Consider the following 19437-nt stretch of genomic DNA (forward strand, 5'->3'; position numbering starts at 1 on the left):
TACATGTAGTAATAGCAATAGAAGTAGCGGCACCAGTAGTAGTAGTACAATCAAAATGTTAACTATTGGCAATGGAGGGTATTAGAGTTGTAGATCTAGTAAAATTGTCCGTTAGGTTTAGTGGGGATCACTTTTTAATAGATATTATCGTCGAAAGTCTTTTTAGGAGCCGGTGTTTTACACGGAAAGAGTAACTTTTTTAAATAGAATAATGTCCGGGAATCGATATTGTATGAGAGAGTTCGAATGTAGTAATTTCGGCAGTGCGTATTTTACATGGAAGGAGTCACATTTTCTATAGAATAATAACCGGGGTCGTTATTCTATGAGATTCGAAGGGAGTCATCTTTAGGGAGTCAGTATTTTACTTGGAGGGGTCAGTTTTTCTATAGAATAGTGACCGGGGGGTCGTTATTCTATAGAGTTTTCAAAGGGAGTCAGTGTTTTATAAGGGGAGTCAATATTTTACAGGGAAGGAGTCACATTTTCTCTAGAATAATGATCGGGGGGTCATTATTCTATGGGGGTCGAAATACTTCATTACACCGGTACTAAGTAAGCGTTCCAGTTAGTAGTATAATAAGAAAGTGTGTACTTAGATAATGATTAACTTCGATTACCCTCCTGACTTGGACTCGTCCAAATAGTCACTCCGAAGTTATCAGACACGGACTGTTTTTTTTTTTTTTACTATATTACTAATTCCGTGTTGTTACTGATACATTCATATAACATGTTAGTGCTACAAAAGAGAAACTGAATTATTTGGAAGACCGATATCAGGCGATTTATGACTGAACTGATCAGTAACACAGGAGTCAAAGGATCGGCGGCTGAAAAATGCAGTAACGCAGGAGCTTTGGATTTTTCTTCTGTGTTCGTTTTATTCCAAGGGAAATTTAATTTATCTATCAGAAACTGTGCCACATTGCTGGCTTATTGACGAAATTGTCTCCCTTGAAAACAGCTAATCGAGTGTATCGATCAGCCGTTATCTGTCAATTTACGCCTATTGAAATATAGAAGGGGAAAATATTTAACACGTCAAATGACATCAAAAGCATTATCTGACCATATTTATTAAGTTATTGAAGTAATCTGCGATATTTGCACTTTCTATCAATTTTTGATAAAATAAGATATGATCTTCTTGCTTCCCTAAGCGTTTGAATTAAGAAACTAATTTTGATCCCGAGTCCCATCGATTTCTGTAGGAAATGATAGATTTTAAGCTTCCCATGGTCTTTTTAGATAATATATTCTCATATTTGTACTCAACTCACAACATTTATTAAGTTATTGAAGTAAACCAGAAAGGTTAATCTTTCTTTCAATGAGTTTAATTTTAAGTTATTTTTATGTCTTCTTGCTTCCCTAAACGTTTGAATATCACTGATTTTACTAATTTGGAAATTTTTGCCCGTCTTAGTACACGTGAACTGATGACACCGGATAAACTGGTACACGTCTCTGAATTAGATGTCTAATTCCGTGTTTAATGGCATTACTTTGTGAGACTAAATAAAAAATGTTACTTTAAATTACATGTTTAAATAAACTATTGATTTAAGGGCAAGAATTCGGTCGCACTGTGGTCAAAATGTTTTAGACAGAAAAAAATGCATGTATGTACTAAATCCTGTTGTCTATATTTTCTATATAAAGTAAAAAAAAAAGATTTGTACAGATAGCTTGCCCCGTTTTAGATCATAACCACGATAGCGAGACAGCCATTTTCGAGAGATATTTCCTGAGATCAAGATTAAAATGCTGTGACTTGGAAGTACTTTTCATGCTACTATTATACAGTGTAATTTTATTTCTCACCTTAGCACATCTATTAATGCGTTTCTACCGAAATGTCAAAAACATTCGCAAAGAACACGCACGTGTACCTTTAAGGATTCCTCAAGTAAGAACTTGTCCCCAGTTACGTGATTATTCTTAAATGGTTCTCACCCTTGTGACTTTACCTTCTTAAGATTAGTATGTAAAATTTCCTTTTTCAGACTTAAAGTAAGACAAAAGCTATCGTGTCCTTGACGACAATTACAGACTTTTCGCTACAATCTTTATTCAATAATAAAAACCAACAGTATCTAAACTGAAGAATTACGGGATTAGCAAATATTTAGCTGACATAATTCAATTTGTCTAAAAATACAAATTATCATACCACTGCTTTGCCAGTTATTCTCTCAAAATCTCGACCTGTAAACAGGAGATGAGTCAAAAAAGAGAGTTCATGATACTTCCATAGCAGCGATATATTTACCGGAAGTATAGGAGTTCTAAATGTAAGTAAAGAAGGTTAGTCGTTGCATTATTCTTTTATTATTATGTCGTCATGTACTACATTTGCTATCAAACAAAATTAATAAAATCTAGCCTGAAGAGACATACGAAAAGACACAAAGACAAAATTCGCCAGTGTAATAGATGTAATAAATCATTCTAATGTGTTGGCGAGCTGATGTAAACCTTCATGGAACATAGAACCCAATGGTATGTCCACACAGTGTAACGCGTTTTTATAACAACCAGTATAATTGTATACGTTAAGAATCAGTACTGATTTCATGTTCTTAGGTAAGTTTGAGCCGTCCTGTTTGTTCTACCTTCATCTATTCAATTTTCATATACTTCAATTTAGTAGCAACATAGTTTTTTATAGTGGCGTAACTCTTACCAGAGCGGAACATTAAATATCTTTTGGACCATGTTGTTCTTTATGTGGCCACTAATCATCATTGTTTTGATAGATAAATAAAGTGTACAAAGGTATGTTTCCCTTGTAAATTGATGTAAACGAACACAGAAGAAAACTCAGAAACTTCTATATTACTGCTTACTACATTTTGAATTCGCTGTTCCAATGTCTACTGCGTTACTGACCAGCACGGTCATGAACCGTCTTATATCGGTTTTCCAAGAAATACAATTCACCATTTATGATAAATATGTTACAGGAATGTGTCAGTAATATCGTGGAAGTTTTGATGTAGTGTTTTTGCTGAACCGTATTGAAATAATGATTTTTCTGAGCCGTGACATTGTTTACCTGCTATTTTCGCATGGTTTTCCTAAGTAATTGAGAAAAGTGCTTAGATTTGCTGGAAAATGAATAGCAACGAGTATTTCATAATATTCGGAGCACATCTTGCGTTATATACCATCCTTGACAACAAATTCTAAGTAACAGAACAATATAATTTTCTTACCTAAAATCACTAAAACCGTCCCATTTGATCCGAGAGCATGCGCTACTGATCCGGTTTTTCCAGGTAACGATTGGACTCGGTGATATAGAAGTAAGAGCAGAACTATTTCGTCATTAAGCCTAGCAGTGAGATAGTAAGAAGTGAACTTACGTAAACATTAAGCTTTGCAATATGACAGTAAGAACAGACATTTCAGCATTAAGCACGGCCGCAAGGTAAAACTAGATATTTTGCATATCCGTAAAAAAGTAAGAAGCGGACTAATCTAGATATCAGATATAGCGAACAAAATGTAAGGGGTGGAGTATGAGAGATAGACGACACAAGCTCCGCCCACGTTATATCTAGATCCAAACGTCGTTTCTCGTTGTATGAAAGGCATCTGCTATATCGATTGAGTACCAGTATACTCTAGACTAGGAGGAAAACGCTCGATCGACCTATTGCAAAGGATTTGTATAAATGCTAACTTCATGCTACTTGTACTGAGGAAAGCAAGATTTCTGTAATACCGCACTTTGTGTCACCAACTACACATGAAATATTTTCAAGAGAATTTGAACGGACTTGAGATTTACATATAAGTTGTGCATATATGTTGAAAAACAGAACTACAATGGTTAAAGGTGGTTAATCAGTATTTGATCAACTAATGGATTTAATCGATAGTTTAACAAATGATCATTTACACATATTTCTGTTCACTGACTGCTTATTTTCAAAATTTGATTTTCTTGTCTGGGTTGCTCAACCATGTTATAGTTTTTTAGCATATTTATAAAATTTAATTTACCAAAGAAATCATATGAATATAAGAACCTTTGTAGATTGTTCTGTTATTTTTTTTATTATTATTATTATTGTCAAACATTTTCATTGGAAATAAGTATCAGGCCGAAATTCATTAGAAATGCAAGTTCGTAAACAATATTATTACCTCCCTTTATTGAAATCAAAATCAATAGACCACTTTTTAAACAATTTTGTATTAAAGGAGGCTAATAATAATAAATCAAAGCCCTGAGACGTCTGATTGTTGCGGGTTTTGGTAGATTTATTTTCTGTTTAAATGCCAATCTATAAATATACATGTATGAGAAACAAATACAAATGTGCCTCATATCTAAGATGAACTCTGTCTGACCTTACATGAACTTATCTAAATTGCCAGCTGAAAATCAGTGATGTAACCATGGGCTGGAATACCTTATCATTGATAGATCTTATATAATCTAAATGGTCAGTGTGAACGGATACAGGTTGAATTAGAATTACTTGATCATTGATAATTCATCCGCATTGTTCATGAATGAGACTATTTTGTGTAGCACATGAACATCCTTTGAACGTGATTAGGAATAAAATAAAAATGCTAAATGATTGTCAGAAATACACTTGTAACTTTGGTAGCGGGTAAACCCGCAACCAAAAATCACAAAAAAAAAAAATGCACATTTCTAATGGGGACATAACTCTTTAAAAGGGTCCTTTTGTTCCTTTAATAAAATTTCTAACAAAATATACTAAAACTGGAAAATGTCACAAAAACGGTTACTATAATGAGATTGACCACCTTTCAAACGAGACAATGACATGAAATTAATATAATAATGTATCGTAACAAAATTATAAACTAGATATTAAAATTAATTCAAACTGTATTTTTAGAGCTTTTATACACTTGTTGTCAGATTTTTTTTATCTTTTTGCTACAGTTCATTTTTTTGTTGCCTCCATTGTCATTTGGTTATGTTTGGTGTGTTCTGTGTTTCTTTGAAATCTACCCAAAAGTTTTATCTACTATGTCTAAAAGTAGTATATTTGGCTTTAAGCAATTTATGTTGTATTCTGATACTACAATAAAATGTCACTTGTAAGTACAGAGAGAGTTTTTATATATTTTATTTTTTTCATTTTTAAAAGAATTTAAGACACGTTAGATAATTTAGAATATCATTATCGTAAAAAATATCAAATATTTAGTTTACCAAGAGAATCTTTAAGATAGAAATTTACCATTATTATAGATTTGGTAGATCTACTTAAGTCGCAGTTTCTTATATAATTGATATATTGCAGTCTGCTTTCATACTTAAAGGCGTATGCTAGAATTCCCTGTATATGAGATGGGCGAAAATTTTCCCAATAACAGAATTTCTTTTAACTTTGGATATTGAGGGACAATCATCTAAGAAACAAAATAATGCAATAAAAATCATAGGTCACCGGATTCGAAAAAGAGTTATCTGCCCTTGAAAACGTCATTTTTGGGGGAAATGCCGTTTTCAAGGGCAGATAACTCTTTTTCGAATCCGGTTACCTATGATTTTTATTGCATTTTTTTGTTTCTTAGATGATTGTCCTTCAATATCCAAAGTTTGAAGAAGTTCTGTTATTGGGAAAATTTTCGCACCAAATTCTAGCATACGTCCTTAAAGGAAAATATGTAACGGGTTATAAGGATTTTACTTGCATACCTGTGTAAGACGGAGTTTTCTCCACCAGAGCGATAGTGTGGAATGAATTCCCGAACCGAGCGTTAGCGAGTTTTTTTATCAAGCTGTCGTGAGGGTCGAGAAAAGAAGCTTTCTTGCATATCAGACGGGGATTTCCGGTATTTTACCGGTGCTGGAAAAATCCATCTTAGACCCGGGGTGTAAAATGACTCTCGTGCTTTAAATGACGTATTACTAACTACATATATGTAGAAGATTTATGTAGTTATTTACATTTTATTTCGAAAAACGGAATAGAAATCCAATACCTTGACAATTCCTCTTTGTTCCTGATAGTATATTTCTCGATTCAAAACACGTTATTTTATCAAAAATTCATAACGTTACGCTGCAACTGACAAAACAAAACCGGAACTAAACATTGTTATTTGTCTTTGAAACGTCATGACGTCTTTCCTGTTTACGGACGTTGGTTTCCCGCGCTTTGTTTAAATACGCTGCTATAAGAAATAGTTCTAAAAAGAAAGCCGTTCGACTGACTTTATTTTTATAATTATATCTTGATATCGGTATGCAAGAAAAAGATTCTGTCACTGGTTATAGGTGCAGATGGGAATATCCGGCTCTCGGTTAACTGTTTAGGCGGTAACTCGGTAGGAACCTCGTTACCGCCTAAACAGTTACCCTCGAGGCCGGATATTCCCATCTGCACCTATAACCAGTGAAAGAACCTTATAGTCTTACACAGGCAGACATTTTAACTAGATAATCTTTCTTGCATGTCGCGTTCAAAATAGATCATGGAAGAGCATTATTGCCAGTGTATGTTATTTATTAACTCGAAATTTCGAGTTACTGAGTCGAAATTTCGAGTTACGTATCTCGAAATTTTGAGTTACTAAGTCGAAATTTTGAGTAACTAACTCGAAATTTCGAGTTATTAACTACAATAGTTTACGTTGATGTATAGGTCTTAGCCATGATTGGCCCTACAGGTCATATGATTCAGATGACCGGGCAGCAATTACTCATAGAAAATATCACTATTTAAACCGTGTTTATTTATTTATGTTTTTGTTGGGTAAAACGTCGCACCGACACAACCATAGGCCATATGGTGACTTTCCAGCTTTTATGTTGGTGGAAGATCCCAGATGCCTAAACCATGTGTCTGGAAGATTTTCGACCTAGTTTGAGCCCATATGGCAATGAAATATACCCTAAATGAACGAGTAGTTATGAGTCTGACCAAGATTGGGTACGTGGACAGATCTAGACTTTGAGGAGAGGTCATAGAAGGTGACCGGGAAGTATTCAAACTTGGAATAGACTCGAAATTTTGAGTTACTAACTTGAAATTTCGGGATAATAAAAACGCACCTGGCACTAATGCTCATCCGTATTATGGAGTCAAATAGATCTGAATATTTCCTAGCATTATTTATATAGTTTAGTCATTGTAGTGTCAGTACTATGTGACGTCACCTAAGTTAACGCTGTTCTAAACAAAGATTTTTTTTTCCTGGCGCGTGATCGGATAAATTGCAATCAGAGATCACGTTGACGATGCGTGAAATTGCTAAAATTTCGTGATATCGCGCTTCGCCATTGTTAATTCGCGCTTTGCATATCGATAGAGAAAGCCTTGCATTAAGCTGGAAGCAACACATCGCACATCGCGATGGCTTAGCATGAGATCACGATAGCAAAAGCGAAATCGCGAAACTTCTGTAATTACACACTTCGCCGTCATGTTCTCTGCTTCCGCCTTCGCCATCATGAGTTTGCGCTTCTCTATCATGTGCAAGCGATATGCGAAGCGTGGAATCATGATGACACAGTATAAGATTACGAAATCGAAGCGCGAAATCGCAAAATGTTTGCAATATCATACATTGCCATTGGGATTTCCAGCTTCGCCATCGTTATTTCATATTTCACGCTTCTCCATCATGGGCAAGCGATACATCAAAACACAACAAGTTTTGATCTGTGAAATAGTCATATACGGTTCTGATAGAGATGAAAATGTCAACATTGAAGACGCATAAAGGAGCATTTGAAATAACATTCTTAGCTAAGAAGTTACATAAGTTTATTGTGAAATTGGGGCCAGGTTGTTACCGTTTCGAAGGTCGGGTGTCATCTATCTTAGCATTCGCTATCAAATTGTGTGCATTTTTGGTGTGTTATCGATGCCTATTGTGACGAAATCCAGAGTACATACGGGTCAAGACTTGATCAAAAATGTTACATAAAATAACCGTTGGTGCTAAAAGGAGATGCTGTGAGTCATTCGTTGTTACTACATCTAAGCCTCTCAGTTTTACTTGAATGTATGCTAATCCTATTAAAGCTAAAGTTCGGTATTGCCCCACATTGTTACATGCTTAAAATCAATGCTGATAAACAGAGATAAAAAAAGTTGATATCAAGCATAATTCCATATAAAGTGTTAACGTATCAATGAAGACAAGTTATTCTGCAACTATGTATGTGAGGAATCGATGAATCGCAGACAATTATAGACAACTCTGTATGCAGGGCTTTATATCCTCTACTGCATTCTCCGACAGTTATAGACAACTCTGTATACAGGGCTGTATATCCACAAATGCACTCTTCGACAGTCAAAGACAACTTTGTATACAGGGCTGTATATCTACAACTGCACTCCCCTTCAGTTATAGACAACTCTTTATACAGTGCTGTATATCCCCAACTGCACTCTCCGACAGTAGATCGAATATACAACTCTTTAAACAGGGCTGTATATCCTACACCTACACACTCCGACAGTTACAGACAACTCTGTATGCAGGGCTATATATCCTCAACTGCACTTTCAAACAGTTATTGACAACTCTGTATGCAGGGCCGTATATCCACAACTGCACTCTCCTACAGTAACAGACAACTCTGTATGCAGGGCTATATATCCTCAACTGCACTTTCAAACAGTTATAGACAACTCTGTATGCAGGGCTGTATATCCCCAACTGCACTCTCCTTCAGTTATAGACAACTCTTTATACGGGGCTGTATATCCTCAACTGCACTCTCCGGCAGTAATAGACAGCTCTGTATGCAGGGCTGTATATCCACAACTGCACTCTCCTTCAGTTAAAGACAACTCTTTATTGAGTGCTGTATATCCTCAACTGCACTCTCTGACAGTTATAGTAAACTCTTTGTACTGGGCTATATTTCCTCAACTGCTCTCTCCGACAGTTATAGACAACTCTTTATACAGGGCTGTATATCCACAACTGCAGTCTCCTACAGTTATAGACAACTCTTTTTACAGGGTTGTATATCCACAACTGCAGTCTCCGGAAGTTATAGACAACTCTTTATACACGGCTGTATATCCTCAACTGCACTCTACGACAGTTTTAGATAACTCTGTTTACAGGGCTGTATATCCCCAACTGCACTCTCCTTCAGCTATAGACAACTCTTTATACAGGGCTGTATATCCTCAACTGCACTCTACGACAGTTTTAGACAACTCTTTATACAGGGCTGTATATCCACAACTGCACTTTCCAACAGTTTTAGACAACTCTGTATGCAGGGCTGTATATCCTTAACTGCAGTCTCCTACAGTTATAGACAACTCTTAATACAGGGCTGTATATCCTCAACTGCACTCTCCGACAGTTATAGACAACTCTTTATACAGGGCTGTATATCCACGACTGCACTCTCCGACAGTTATAGACAACTCTTTATACAGGGCTGTATATCCACAACTGCACTTTCCGACAGTTATAAACAACTCTTTATACAGGATTGTATATCCTCCACTGCACTCTCCGACAGTTATGGACAACTCTGTATACAGGGCTGTATATCCTCAACTGCAATCTCTTTCAGTTATAAACAACTCGTTACAGAGGGCTGTATATCCTCAGCTGCACTCTCCTTCAGTTAAAGAAAACTCTGCATGCAGGGCTGTATATCCTCAACTGCACTCTCCGACAGTTAAATACAACTCTTTATACAGGGCTGTATATCCACTACTGCACTCTCCGGCAGTAATAGACAGCTCTGTATGCAGGGCTGTATATCCACAACTGCACTCTCCTTCAGTTAAAGACAACTCTTTATGCAGGGCTGTATATCCTCAACTCCACTCTCTGACAGTAATAGTAAACTCTTTATACTGGGCTATATGTCCTCAACTGCTCTCTCCGACAGTTATAGACAACTCTTTCTACAGGGCTGTATATTCACAACTGCAGTCTCCTACAGTTATAGACAACTCTTTTTACAGGGTTGTATATCCACAACTGCAGTCTCCGGAAGTTATAGACAACTCTTTATACACGGCTGTATATCCTGAACTGCACTCTACGACAGTTTTAGATAACTCTGTTTACAGGGCTGTATATCCCCAACTGCACTCTCCTTCAGCTATAGACAACTCTTTATACAGGGCTGTATATCCTCAACTGCACTCTACGACAGTTTTAGACAACTCTTTATACAGGGCTGTATATCCACAACTGCACTTTCCAACAGTTTTAGACAACTCTGTATGCAGGGCTGTATATCCTTAACTGCAGTCTCCTACAGTTATAGACAACTCTTTATACAGGGCTGTATATCCTCAACTGCACTCTCCGACAGTTATAGACAACTCTTTATACAGGGCTGTATATCCACGACTGCACTCTTTGACAGTTATAGACAACTCTTTATACAGGGCTGTATATCCACAACTGCACTTTCCGACAGTTATAAACAACTCTTTATACAGGACTGTATATCCTCCACTGCACTCTCCGACAGTTATGGACAACTCTGTATACAGGGCTGTATATCCTCAACCTCAATCTCTTTCAGTTATAAACAACTCGTTACAGAGGGCTGTATATCCTCAACCGCACTCTCCTTCAGTTAAAGAAAACTCTGCATGCAGGGCTGTATATCCTCAACTGCACTCTCCGACAGTTAAATACAACTCTTTATACAGGGCTGTATATCCACTACTGCACTCTCCGACAGTTGTAGACACCTATTTATACATGGCTGTATATCCTCAACTGCAATCTCTTTCAGTTATAGACAACTCTTTACACAGGGCTGTATATCCTCAACTTCACTTTCCGACAGTTATAGACAACTCTGTACGCAGGGCTTTATATCCACCACTGCACATAATAGGTTGGCTCAAACGGTATCGCGAGTTCAATCCTCGGACGGGGCGTATGTTCTCCGTCACTATTTGATAAACGACATTGTGTCTGAAATCATTAGTCCTCCACCTCTGATTCATGTGGGGAAGTTGGCAGTTACTTGCAGAGAACAGGTTTGTACTGGTGCAGAATCCAGGAACACTAGTTAGGTTAACTGCCCGTCGTTACATAACTGAAATACTGTTGAAAAATGGCGTTAAACTAAAAAACAAACAAACAAACAAACAAACGGTACCTAACCTGTGATGTAATCTACATATTTTCGAATTGCCCTCCTTCCTCGCATCAGACTATTTGTACAGTAATCCGTTGTTTCATGGCATCGTAATGCACAAACCACACCATCTATCACCAAGAATAAAAATATTCTGGAAAGCCAATGAACAATCCAGGCTTTAAAATTTATTGTAACATCCTGTTTATCTGTATTGTGGTAGAACGTTCTGGAACATCATAGAAAATAAATAACCTATTAACATGATGTATCACCAATAAAGTAACTAGGGGGAAATAATACATATAAATAAGTAAAACGATATCAAAGTCAATAAATACCATCTTTTCTTTCTTTCAGTGAACATCAGTTGAACATAGATATCTTTGAAGTGTGTACAATAAGAACTGAAGACGTAACTGACCCCAATCTACAAGAGCAAAATCTGCTGCAAAGTTTGCTCCTAGAAATAGTGCAGATTGCTACGAATATTTTTTTCACTCTAGTGCCTAACGGAGATAAGATTTGCTAGTTTGAGCCTTGGTGAGTTTGCCTGATTTATTAGAAAACATACTTTGTACGGGTTTAATGCAACATATAAATTCACACAGAACTAACATTTTGTAACATTTACCATACTTTTGCGCATGCGTAAAAAAGGTATGAAGTTAAATGGTTTATCATGTTTTAACCCTGCTAAATTTCTGTAATGAACTTGTCCATCTTTCAATTTGGATAGTACTATTAGCAGTTAAAAGGGGTACTCACCTATAAGATACCGACTGAACAGCGAACAGAGGAGATCTTGATCAGACTGCACGGATGTGCAAGTTGATCATGATCTGCACTGGTCGCAAAGGCAGACTCAATCGTATATAGAATAATAAGGGTTGAAATTGTAACTATATATTACATATGTAAACATTATTATTACATATGCAAACATTGTCATATATGCAAACTAGCGCATTTGTATATGAAAGTATACAGAATAATTTTTAATGTGTTTGATTTAAACTATTAAGGTAGTTCTGCACGTTCGGATCGATTTTTTCTACAATGTAGAATTTGATTATCCCTTATTTTCATATAATTAGAAAATCCAGCAAATAAAAAGAAAATGGTCGTGTGCTTGATTTTTTTACAAGTAGACTGATTTGAAAATACTGTACCTCACGCAGTTTTTCAGAATGGGAGTCTATGCGAAAAACACAACTTTCATAACATTTTTGCGAACAGAAGTTTTTCCACAATGTTGATTTTGATGAAATTTCTCACAGTCGTAAATAGAAATATTGTCTCTAATGCGGTAAATAAAATATAGAGGTTTATCTGCATTTTTGAAGTATTTGACTATGGTTAAAGTTATCTATTTTGAAATATTTAACAGGTCAGATGTTTAGATATCATTTTAATCTTATAAAGATTGTCATAATTTACGCACGGGTTGTCAAAAATTCATAAAATCATTTTCATTTCAGTACGCAGAATCCAGACTTTATTCTAAGTTTTCCGGAAAAATAACATTACGCAATCACTCTCGGTTTATCAGTCGTGCATAACTATCTCGAAACAATAAAATTAAGACAGTTGTAAGATGTATTCCCAACAATTAACTTTAACATTTTATGAGGTGTTAATTGAGGACATCTTACAATATTCTAGAACTACTTTCAGAACAAGTAAAATTTTGTCAGACAAGTAAATTCTTTAGATTGCACTTACACAGTAGACTTATAGAAAACAACCAGAGATATAAACCATAGTTATATCTGAACCTGATTGAATATATTCCGGCTGAATGGACATACAACACTATGATCATCTTTGTAAAATTTATTGTGCCTTGTTAACTTCTTCCCTTTATCTGTCCAAACAGGACTGTATTTCAGAAATGTTTCGTTCGGATAACACAACACTGGAAGGCGCTGCTGATTTTGTGGAACTCATTGGAAATTACACAGAGGATCGAAGTTTTTCTCTTGATAATGTAACCACCGATCCAGGATACCCTTGGGATTACAAGTACTTCTATTTCTTCGACTACGAGGCGTGGTACAATCAATTTCGTTTCAAATTGGAATTATTTCTATGGACAAAGCTGACCCTTGTTCTAGCTATTGTGTGTATTCTTGGCAATGTTCTTATCATAATTGTTCTCACGCAGAAAACTAGCAGAATTTTTTCAACGTCAATTTTTATATGTTCCCTTGCGTTTTCCGACATGTTCATTAGTATATATTTGTTAGAAGGGTTTTTGATTTCGAACGGTTATATAGTAAAGGCATACCATGAGGTCGACTGCCTCTTCCGGCTCTTCTTGCCTAGGGCAGGATCAAGGGCGTCAAGCATGATGTTGGCCGTTATTTCTATCGAGAGAGCCGTGAGTGTTAAAATTCCGCATAAAGTCAAACTGATATTTACCGTAAAAGCCGCGCGACTGATCGTCACCGCTGTATGGTTTATTGCCATCTCAACAACGGGCTTAACTACGTATGTGTACACCTACGTTATTTTTAGGGATACGCCACAATGTCTAATTGATCAAACAAACAAAAGAATAGCGTATAGGGTAAACTTTTTTATCGGCAAAACACTCCTTATTGGTGCGTGGATCGTAAATTTGGTTTGTATGATTTATATAATTAAGGCACTAACAAAAAATGTCGTTGGAAAGGACAAATCAAACAAAAAACGAATAAAATCCGTCACCAAAACCTTACTTATTGTAAACATCGTTTATTTCCTGTGCGTGACGCCTGACTTGTGTTACAATACCTACATTTTCGTGCTTAGAAATGTAATCTACGTCAGATGGTCTTTTATTGAATACAGCAACCATTTTAATGCCAACAATATAATGATACTTATCGGTTATTGCAACAATGTTTCGAACTTCTTCATTTATTTTCTGAGTGGCTCAAAATTTCGGAGTGAAACTAAAGATTACTTTCTGTCGTGCCTGAGAAAAACAAAAACACAGAACTGATCGATAAAAAAATCCTAGATTTGAGACTCGACATGACAAAATACACGTTTTATATCATGCATGAAACGGTTGCCGTTTTTTTCCCTCCGGCCGTAGAACGATATTGATTTCATCTTTAACATTTTGTAAATGCCTGAGGTGAAGGTCATTTGACAGCTTTATAAAACTGTACATTTTGATTGGTTGGTGGAAAATTCCACAGGTTTTCGAATGGCATAAATCATATTTTCTTAAGAGGTGTGCAGGTGCTCTGAGCTTTATTCTTAAGACAGTATAATCTATTGCAAGACTCCTCAGGAAAAGCATGCGTCATAAACTGAATCCCCTCGGTAATGAAACGGTTCTGCCATTCTGATATGGAGTAATCTCCCGCAGACGATTTACAGTGAACTCGTCCCCATTTTTGTCATTTCGTATCCCTGGAAGATTTCACATTGTTTTATTTGTCCCCCACATTTTGGTCCCTCCATTTTTAGCCTTAATATTAGATTAATATAAGTATGGCGTAAAATTTGTTTTCTGGAAAATATGTTCTACAGAAAAAAACATGAAAATTTTACTTATAAAACTACAGTTTGGTTTGGTTTGGTTTATAATTACCCGATCGTATGTAAAAGCGCGGAGTGAATGCACGTTTCGTAGCTTAAAGTGTGCACTAACTAATGCAACTGTGTATCTTCTTTAAAGACACTGCTTGTTCGTAATTATCATGCACAAACACCTTTTAAGAAAGATTTAAATGCACACTATACATTTCAAATTGAAAGCTAAACGAATGCACCACATTTCTTTTGAAAGTTGTATACGTGTTTATCATTCTCGTATACCAGAGCTCTACCATGGTTCCCCGATAGAACTCTTAACGGGTACCATGTCGACTCATGGCATACGGCATACGGCCTTCGTGATATATTCTTACGCATAAGAACTCAAACACACGGGTTATTCTACGATAAACCACACTTGGGAACTTATTATTTCTTAATTACTCTTTTTTGTAGACAACATTATTTAAAGCGTAATTTTACCGCGTGGCATTGATGTTTCTCGCCTTTCTCGGTGACTTTAATTTGAGTGTACTGACAACACACAATTTAGCTTTTAAGATCAAAGTTTTATATCTTTCTTGAAATGAAATATCCTTTCGACTGCCGCTATCAGATACTGATGCGCTACAAGAACAGCATTTTCGCCGTGATGTTTTGCTGAAAGCCCTCCAGAGACTTTTTTTGCGTACCAGAAAAATTGGGTTGCCTATTTCCATAGTCAAGTAATGCAGAGTTTTGGTGAAAATCAGTTTATCTCGCAGTTGAACAAAAAAGATGATCCCTAAAACATACTATCAATATTATAAAAAGGTGTTTTAACAATACTCGAGCGCGATAATCTCTCTGTTAACACACGTTCTCTCAAGAACATCAGTTGATGCTAGAATATACATTTAGATGTTTCATGGACATAGTCAGTGTTACACCATATATTTTGATCTTGTATGATTTAATTTTTTCGTTGTGCACTTTTATTCTTGTTGAAAATAGTTTTGTTACTTATTTTGTTCATTTGTCCAATTTATTTATATTTCTATTTTATTTTTTTATCTTTTTTATCTTGTTAACGTATACTGTTTATTACACTATGGTGTGCAAGTATTTAGTATCTGAAAGGGCTGTGAATAAGCATGTGTAATCTTAAAGAATTAAGTAATGATATAAACAAAACACATATATGTTTCATGCCCGCCTGCTTAGCTCAGTAGGGAGAGCGGAGATCTACGGAACGCGGGGCTGTGAGTTTCATACCTAGACGAGACGTAATTCTGTGATTTGACTGGTTACAAAACTCTGTCTTAATTTATACATTTTTTTTTTGATAGTTCAATCAATTCGGCTTGCCAGTAAGACAGGTGGAGTCTAGAAGAAATCTTCAGCCTAAAGACAAGACAAAGTCAAAGCTGTCATTTCATATGAATACGGGTGCATTTGTGTATGTCAATGTTTTCAAAGGACTTTTCTTACAATAAAAGAAAAATAATATTGCAAGATACAAGGAGATCATGAATCTTCCATGCGGTATTCCTAAGAACGATGAATGACTCATATGTACATAGTTTTAGCTAAATTATGAAGGATAGTTACTTTTATCTTATTTTTTTTCTACTTATTTATTTATTTATTTTTTTTATTTATTTATTTGTTTGTTTTGTTATTGTTTTCATGTATTGATATGATATGCATCTAACAGTTACGATCACTTTTGCTCTAAATTCCAGTATTACGAACAATCCTAATAGAACGACCATCCATTGCAGAATTTTCACTTTGGTGTCATATGGAAATAAATTTTCTTTGACAAGCATATAAAAATGAAGTTTTGAAATTATTATTGTTACATTGAAGTAATTAGTTTGAAGCTCTTTTATTGTTATTTTTATTAATGTTTTATATGTCTGTTAATCATTATTGTTGTGAGTCGGCCGAGAGTTATTGTTGTAATAATGTATTTGTTTCTTTGTACCAGGCGACCTACTTTGTCTTATATCTTACATGTTTAAACGAAGGGAGTTTTTTTGTTTGTTTGATTCTTGTAATGTATGCCAAGTGATATTTTCATTGTATACCATCACGAGCTAACGACATCAGTAGCTCATGCCATAGAAATGTTAAATAGCTTTAACATAAAGGCCCGGATCCAGAAAAAAATGACTGGGTGGGTACCAGTTTAGAATAGACGTTAACAGCCAGGCGCGATAGCGGGTAGGACAGAGATGGGGCTTCTGACCATGTAAGGGATTCAGAGGTGTCTCTCCTTGACATTTTTGAAATGCATGTATGAAATAGTGGACTTAGGGGCATTTACTTGGTATTCCCTTCACTTTGGAGGGGTGAGGGGCTCTCACCATGGATACTTTGAAATACAGGTATAAAATTCTGACCTCTGGTGCATTTAAGATCTAGATTTTGAAGCAAGGTTACTCAACTCTTGATGGAAGGGGATGTATGGGCGCTTCCACTGGAAAATTATGAAATATAGGTATCAAATGGTGGCCTCTGGTGCGTTTCTGGATCTAACTCTTTTCAAATCATTATTACTTTGCCAAAATAGTTGGGTGCATATTTGATAAGTAAAGGCCACCTTGCAGCCAACTTTGGGGAGAGTGGAGTGGCAGAGTGGGGTTTCACGAGCCCCCTCGGTCCGGCACTGGATCCGGGCCTGACATAGATATATAAGTATACATTCCCTGCTTTAAACTATGATGATTGATTGTCTTTGATATGATACAGCTTTTTCATGGAATTAAAATTTTATTTGTATATAAGATTCTCTCGTTTACAGAATGTCATATCTTAAAACCGTTTTTCACGAATGACAGCAGTAGCATATTCCTCTCTATTTGCAAACTAATGAGCTCAATTTCAATCGGCAAGATCACAATAAAGTGCGCACATTGGCGGCTGAGCATGTTATATGGTATTTCTTATGAACAGTATGAAATAAGGTTTCTTTTGTTGTGATTTATTACAACTTTCTGCAATTCCTTAACCAGCACAACAGACGGGGGGTGAATCGGTCGACATTCAGGCATTTTATGATGTGTTTATAACTCAGAAAATGTCCAAAAATTTATGTTATGCAGGGACTTTTTATAAATGCCTAAAATTCATCGTACAACACTTAAAAAAAATATAAAAAATATGTAAAGCATCGTTTGATCTAAAGCTATTAACATCTGACTAGATCTTCCAAAGTATTCATGCACTACACCACAATTTACAGTACATATTATTGTATATTACTGCAGTATTTGCAATAGATATACATGTAATAAATGTCTTACAAGCAGTCGTCTGCATGATATCCTATAGAATCTTATAGAATCTTCTCCCCATCCTGGCTGATGATTCTTTGGATAATCCTAATGTCTTAAAATCAGCTTCAAATAGGCGGTTCACTTTAATCATGGTCAAATATCTCAGAAATAAGCACACGGACCTATACATTTTATTTCACTATATTGTAGGCCATATGTTTATTTACGACTGTGAGAAGTTTCATTAAAATCTACATTTTGAAAATTTTCTGTTTGCGAAAATGTTATGAAAGTTGCTATTTTCCCATAGACTCTCATTATGAAAACTTGCGCGAGGTCCGAAATGCTCAAATCAGTCTAGCAAACAATCAAGCACACGACCTTACCCTTTTTATTTGCTGAATTTTCTAGGTATATTCTGAAGTTTTGAAAAATCAGAGTTTAATCAAATGCTACATTGTAAAACAAATTTCGATCCAAACGTGCAGAACTACCTCAAGAGAGAAAATTTAAAGATCAAAGAATCATTTTTACAATATGTTGAACGGCACTGCTCAACAATATCTTTATCAAAGAATTTGAAAAGTGTCATCTATACACAACCGTAGCAGATTACGTAAATTAAATTTTATTGTTCCAAAACGCAAAAGTTTTGATGCTGATAACAAGAGATATAAAGTTTTTCACTACATTTTTTCAATTCACTAAAAGAAACTACATTGTACTGCTTAATAAGTATACGAAATTGTTCTCGGTTAAATAGTTTTCATGTGTGTATGAATACATTGGAGTGTTTAAAGTATGGACAAATGTCCCATGTGACGCACCTTTTGCACGACGATACGAAGACACGACAAATGCTAACAACTGTGATAAGTCGAGGGTAGTGACAACTGAAAGAATCCGCATTGAATAGATTTCAATGGAATTTGAATTCATTTACTGTACATATTGTTTCACTGAATGGAAAACATTTCAACCATATTCTAAACCTCTATTTCTTCTTAATATATAAGATTTACCTGAGGTATTCACCATCAACATCAATGTTTCGGCAGATCAGTTGTCTCTCCAGCAATGGCTGTAAATAAATACAAGAACATAAACTTCCATAGCAATCCCAATCTTTGTATCAAATATGTAAAGTATATACATATAGAAGTGAAGGACATTTAACATCACTCGAAAATGTAAGCAATCTACATCGTCACAGAAATATTTCATAGACCCTTGTTTTCTCAAGGGATGACATAAATTGTTGCGTTAAGTAAATTTTGTCAATATTAATCATATTTTATAGTAATGGACAATTAATCTAGTTACAGTACCTGCAATACATGACAGTACAATAATGTATCTAACAGTCCTCAACTTGTTCCCAAATTTCTAGATATTTGTTGCATGCATTGACGCATATGTTTTTAAATAGACAGCGAATTCATTTTTTATTCGTTCCAACAACATGCTTCACCATGAGAAATATTAACTTGTGTTTCCATGACTTTAAAAAATCGTCTTTTGATAAATATTACTACAGAAAATTTC

At 35.5% G+C, this 19437-nt stretch overlaps 1 protein-coding gene across 1 annotated transcript; it reads left to right on the forward strand.

Moving 5' to 3' along the window:
- Positions 1–11465: 11465 nt before the first annotated feature.
- On the forward strand, positions 11466–17244 carry LOC123537179 (melanocyte-stimulating hormone receptor-like). Its single transcript, XM_053528628.1, has 2 exons — positions 11466–11638; positions 12975–17244. The coding sequence occupies exon 2, from the start codon at positions 12990–12992 to the stop codon at positions 14082–14084; it is 1095 nt and encodes a 364-aa protein (XP_053384603.1). The 5' UTR covers positions 11466–11638; positions 12975–12989; the 3' UTR covers positions 14085–17244.
- Positions 17245–19437: the final 2193 nt, after the last annotated feature.

Source organism: Mercenaria mercenaria, chromosome 17 (assembly GCF_021730395.1).
Source record: "Mercenaria mercenaria strain notata chromosome 17, MADL_Memer_1, whole genome shotgun sequence".
In the NCBI taxonomy this organism is placed as follows: domain Eukaryota; kingdom Metazoa; phylum Mollusca; class Bivalvia; order Venerida; family Veneridae; genus Mercenaria; species Mercenaria mercenaria.

Bases quoted from the DNA above. Each gene is read 5' to 3' on its own strand.
- LOC123537179 (XM_053528628.1), top strand. From the start codon at position 12,990: ATGTTTCGTTCGGATAACACAACACTGGAAGGCGCTGCTGATTTTGTG.